General features: G+C 59.4%; 1 protein-coding gene across 1 annotated transcript in view; it reads left to right on the top strand.

Moving 5' to 3' along the window:
• Nucleotides 1-938: 938 nt before the first annotated feature.
• The window catches only part of VOLCADRAFT_90117 (uncharacterized protein), a gene marked incomplete at both ends in the record, with an annotated part of 6,866 nt that continues 6,399 nt past the window's right edge, over nt 939-1,405 (top strand). Inside the window, one exon of the mRNA XM_002949717.1 lies at nt 939-1,398. Within this exon, the coding sequence (XP_002949763.1) occupies nt 939-1,398 (460 nt within the window). The remainder of the gene's footprint in view (nt 1,399-1,405) is intronic.

Raw genomic sequence — 1,405 nt, 5'->3', positions numbered from 1 at the left:
GCCGGAGGACCAGGGGGGGCCGGCCCGGTAGTTTGGGTTTTGGCGGAGTGACCGGCTTCCGCCTGCTAGCCAGTGATCAGATTCTGTGTTGAGCCGCAGCGGATGCACTGCCCGGGAGTGCATGAGTGTGTGCTTGCCTTGCTGACCTCGCCACTACGAACGGATATGGACACGAGGAAAAGTGACAGTTCAAAGACGTTATACAAAACACGCTAGCAAGGCCAGGAGCAATACCCGTGCTAGTGGATGGTACCAGTGAGCCGTTAGTAGAGCATTTATCATATACCACGGGGTCGGTGCTGTGCGTTTGCTTGGACTGGGCTGTGTGCCCTTCGTTATCTTTGCAGGTTTCTGCTTGAGGGAACTAATGGGTGTGATCCATTGGTAGGTGTTTGTTGCGGTTACCATCCACGCAGTTGCTTGCTTGGTTCGTTGCTTTGACACAGCGTGCCTTCTTAGGTAGGTTATGACTGACGATGTTGATGGCTATCAAAATGCTCCACATTACACACACGTATGGAAGCTTTTCCGGGGACTCGAGCTCCATCTGTGTAACAGCTGCCATGGATACCACCACCCATCGGCTCCACCCAGACTAACGCGGCAGCAGGCGTCCAGGTGTGCATCGCTGAGTTACACACTACTACTGCACGCAGCGATTTCAGTTTTTAGTCGTACCTAAAGACTGTACGAGTATACTGCACCTGTTGACCTGCTGAGCTTCCCATGGGTGTGCGTATGAAGGATTTATAGACACATACATATTCGGTACGGATGAGAAGGTATTACCATACGTCTATCTAGCTTCATAAAAGCCGCATGTTGCTGGGAACTACCGTCAGACAAGCTATGGAAATACATGGCACATAAGCAACGTAATAGTGGAAAATTGACCGCATGACCGCAACCAAGGGGGACCCCGCTCTGTTGGATTGCCCATGGCCGTGTGGCCGTGTGGCCGTGTGGCCGTGTGGCCGTGTGGCCGTGTGGCCGCATGTGGCCGTGTGGCCGTGTGGCCGTGTGGCCGTGTGGCCGTGTGGCCGTGTGGCCGTGTGGCCATGTGGCCGTGTGGCCGTGTGGCCGTGTGGCCGTGTGGCCGTGTGGCCGTGTGGCCGTGTGGCCGTGTGGCCATGTGGCCGTGTGGCCGTGTGGCCGTGTGGCCGTGTGGCCGTGTGGCCGTGTGGCCGTGTGGCCGTGTGGCCGTGTGGCCATGTGGCCGTGTGGCCCCGTGGCCCCGTGTGGCTGTGTGGCCCCGTGGCGCCGTGTGGCCGTGTGGCCCTGTGGCCGTGTGGCCGTGTGGCCGTGTGGCCGTGTGGCCGTGTGGCCGTCTGGCCGTGTGGCCGTGTGGCCGTGTGGCCGTGTGGCCGTGTGGCCGTGTGGCCGTGTGGCCGTGTGGCCGTGTGGC

The sequence above is a fragment of the Volvox carteri genome, assembly GCF_000143455.1.
Source record: "Volvox carteri f. nagariensis unplaced genomic scaffold VOLCAscaffold_15, whole genome shotgun sequence".
Lineage (NCBI taxonomy): Eukaryota > Viridiplantae > Chlorophyta > Chlorophyceae > Chlamydomonadales > Volvocaceae > Volvox > Volvox carteri.
This window is presented reverse-complemented; position numbering and strand designations above follow the sequence as displayed.